The 3,884-nt window shown below is 50.4% G+C and overlaps 1 protein-coding gene across 1 annotated transcript in view; it reads right to left on the reverse strand.

Moving 5' to 3' along the window:
• Positions 1-1,059: 1,059 nt before the first annotated feature.
• BLOC1S3 (biogenesis of lysosomal organelles complex-1, subunit 3) overlaps positions 1,060-3,884 on the reverse strand; it is a 9,100-nt gene continuing 6,275 nt past the window's right edge. Inside the window, exons 3-4 of the mRNA XM_011963160.1 lie at positions 1,241-1,351; positions 1,060-1,097 (exon numbers count right to left, since the gene is read on the reverse strand). Coding sequence (XP_011818550.1) covers positions 1,060-1,097; positions 1,241-1,351 — 149 coding nt within the window. The remainder of the gene's footprint in view (positions 1,098-1,240; positions 1,352-3,884) is intronic.

Genomic DNA, 3,884 nt, shown 5'->3' on the forward strand with positions numbered 1-3,884 from the left:
TACTTGGGAGGCTGAGGCAGGAGAATTGCTTGAACCCAGGAGGCAGACGTTGCAATAAGCCAAGAATGCACCATTGTACTCCAGCCTGGGCAACAAGAGTGAAATTCTGTCTCAAAAAATAATAATAATTAGAAAGAATGAATAAGATCTACTATTTGACAGCACATCAGGGTGACTAGCTGTACATTTTAAAGTAACTAAAAGAGGCCGGGCGCCATGGCTCGCACCTGTAATCCCAGCACTTTGGAAGGCTAAAATGAGGGATTCTTTGAGGCCAAGAGTTCTATATAAGCCTGGTCAACATGGCAGAGACTATTTCTATTAAAAAGAAAAAAAAAAAAAAACAATGAAAAGGGTGTAATTGGCCGGCTGCGGTGGCTCATGCCTATAATCCCTGCACTTTGGGAGACTAAGGCAGGCAGATCACCTGAGGTCGGGAGTTCAAGACCAGTCTGGCCAACGTGGTGAAACGTTGACTCTACTAAAAATATAGAAATTAGTTGGGTGTAGTGGCACACACTTGTAATCCCAGCTACTCGGGAGGCTGAAGCAGGAGAATTGCTTGAACCCAGGAGGCAGAGGTTGCAGTGAGCTGAGATCACACTGCTGCACTACAGCCTGGGTGACAGAGTGAGGCTCTGTCTCAAAAAAAAAAAAAAAAAATTGTAATTGGATTGGTTGTAACACAAAGGATAAATGCTTGAGGGAGTGGATACCCCATTTTCTATGTGATTATTACATATTGCATGCGTGTATCAAAACATCTCATGTACGCCATAAATATATACATCTACTATGTATCCACAAAAAATTTAAAAATTAAAATAAAGTGCATGGGAGGGTGTGCATAGGTTATGTGCAAATACTAGGCCATTTTGTATTAGGGTCTGGAGCAATCAGCGGGGGTCCTGGAAGGAATCCCCCTTGGGTACCAAGTAAGGACTTTACCTTTGTATATTACGCAGGTTTTCCAACAGAGGGCACTAAAGAGTTGGAGGAAGATGTGCCAGGCAGGCTAGGACTCGGTTTCACTCTGGCGACATTCCCACAGCGGCTTCCTCAAGCGTCCCTGCGCATACAGCATGCCACATTGTTCACTGGGTGAGAGGGAACAGGCTGTGTCACCCCAACAGTCCCAGGGAGACCAGATGGGGCCAGAGGGAGGGCAACCAGAGGGCCCTGGGTCAGTGTGAGATGCCTGCAGCTTGGCGGGGCTCCCCAAGCAGGTGTGGGGACATACCCAGCATCTCAATCTCTAGGCCCTGCAGCTCTGCCTCGATGACCTCGAAGATCTCCAAGCCTCCAGCGAAGTTGGCCACAGTGACTCCTGTGGTCCTGCCGTGAAGCCACTCTGGAAAGAGAGGTGTTGGGGAGTCAGGCCCTTAACTGAGGTCACCCCCAATCATGCCCCCTCCCTAGCCCCTGGCCTTGTCCCTCCCATGGCCCCAGTCCCCATCCCTGCCCCAGTTCCATCCTAGATTCTACTCTTGGATGGACATCGGCTCCAGCCCCTGACCCTGACCCTGACCCCCGCCCCAGTCCCTATCCTGGAATTCTCCCAGCCTGGTTCTCCTGGCCTCCACCCATCTCCTTTGCCTCCTGCTCCAACTAGCTCAGGTTTCTACTGATGAGGATGATGTTCAGACCTCTCCAGTGGAGCTGCAGGGGATTCATTCATAAAGTCAACGAATAGTGACTGCCTGCTGACTGCCTGTTATACAGTGTTACTACAGGCACTGCCCATACAGAGCTGAGTGCAAGAGCAAAACAAAATTGCAAAGGCCCTGTCTGGCAGCTCAGAGAATAGCCCAGAGTCCAGTGTTACTCAGTGAAGGGGCCAGTTGTCTATGAGCTCAGCGAGATGGACCCAGGACCAGATCACAGGGCCTCCAACATCCTAGTAAAGACTGTGGTGTTGAGGCTGGGTGTGGTGGTTCATGCCTGTAATCCTAGCACTTTTTTATTTCTTTCATTCATTCATTCATTCATTCATTTATTTTGAGACGGAGTCTCATCCTGTTGCCCAGGCTGGAGTGCAGTTGCACAATCTCTGCTCACTGCAACCTGCAGATCCCAGGTTCAAGTGATCATTCTGCCTCAGTCTCCCGAGTAACTGGGATTACAGGCGCATGCCCACCATGCAAGGCTAATTTTTGTATTTTTAGTAGAGACGGGGTTTCACCACATTGGCCGGCTGGTTTCGAACTACTGACCTCAGGTGATCCGCCCACCTCAGCCTCCCAAAGTACTGGGATTATAGGCTGGGCATGGTGGCTCACTTTAGGAGGCCAAGGTAGGAGGATTGCTTGAGCCCAGGAGTTCAAGACCAGCCTGGGCAACAGAGTGAAACCCCATCTCTAAAATAATAATAATAATAACAAACAACGATTTGGCGTTTATTCTCAGTGACAACAAAAATCCAATAATTCAAGTGTTTGTTGCTTCCTTCATTCGTATCTTCATTCAAAAGGTGTTTACTGAGCACCTGCTCCTTGCTAGTGGTGCTGGGGACACAGAGTGACCAGGACAGACCCACTCCCTCTCCTGCACCCTCCACTCAGTAGCCAGAGGTTTCTTTCTTTTCCTTTTTTTTTTTTTTTTTGAGACAGAGTCTTGCTGTGTTGCCCAGGCTGGAGCGCAGTGGCATGATCTTGGCTCACTGCAACCTCTGCCTCCCAGGTTTAAGTGATTCTCCTGCCTCAGCCTCCCGAGTAGCTGGAATTACAGGTGCGCACCACCACGCCCAGCTAATTTTTGTATTTTCAGTAGAGACGGGGGTTTCACCATGTTGGCCAGGCTGGTCTCGAACTTCTGACCTCAGGTGATCCGTCCGCCTCAGCCTCCAAAGGGCTGGGATTACAGGCATGAGCCACTGTATCCGACCCATCTAGATACCTCTTTCTAAAGTACAAACTTGTCTCTGCCTCTCTCCTGCTTGGAACTTGCCTTGGCACCCCAGGGCCCTTGGGACAAAGCCCTGCTCCTCATTCTGGCCCTGTGTGGCCTGGCTCTTGCCTAAGTCTTCAGCTCTACCTCCTGCCAAAGGCCCCTTTATAGCAGTCCACGCACAACAGACAATTCATCTTGCCCCAAACAAGCACCCCCAGGGTTTTCCTGCCTCTGGGTCTTTGCACATGCTATTCTCTCCTCTTCTTTCTGCCTTGAATGCCTTCCCCCTTGCAATACGGTTAGCAAATATTTGTGGAGTGGGTGTTATCAGCATTTCAGTGCATATCCGACCCTCTCATCCAGCATATCTGAGGGTGATGTGTTATGTGGGACCGAGTGCCCATCACCTTTGGAGGGAGGCTGTGCCTGAATGTCTCAACAGTTCCATGCAACTGAGAGGCTGATGCTGTGTGATGGTGTGAAAGCCATTCATTCATTCAACAAACACTTTGCCCACTATCCACTCTGTGGATTCCCTGGGTTAGCTGGCACTGGTCAAGACAGCCTCAGCCCTGTCCTCATGGGGCCAACAGTCCTGTGGGGGTGACAGACCAGTCCCCAGGCAGTGATGACCAGAGTGGTCATCACTACCCAGTGGCTTACAACTAACCACAAATAGTCTCTCTTACCCCAGTGTTGCCCTTCCCCTTGGGGGCTATCTCCTCCTCCCTTCTTACCTACTCCAGGACGATGGTCTGGCTTTTCTCTCATCTTTCCCCTGTATCACGACTTCTTCCTCTTCTGAGACATTCCCAGAAGCATACAAACCTGCCATGACCCTCCCATCTTCCCCATCTAGGTACTTCCCCCGTCCGTCCGTCCCTCCCTCCCTTCCTTCCTTCCCGTCCGTCCCTCCCTCCCTTCCTTCCTTCCCTCCTGTCCGTCCCTCCCTCCCTCCTTTCCTTCCCGTACTTTTTTATTTTGAGACAAGGTCT

Source organism: Colobus angolensis, unplaced genomic scaffold, assembly GCF_000951035.1.
Source record: "Colobus angolensis palliatus isolate OR3802 unplaced genomic scaffold, Cang.pa_1.0 Scaffold60, whole genome shotgun sequence".
In the NCBI taxonomy this organism is placed as follows: domain Eukaryota; kingdom Metazoa; phylum Chordata; class Mammalia; order Primates; family Cercopithecidae; genus Colobus; species Colobus angolensis.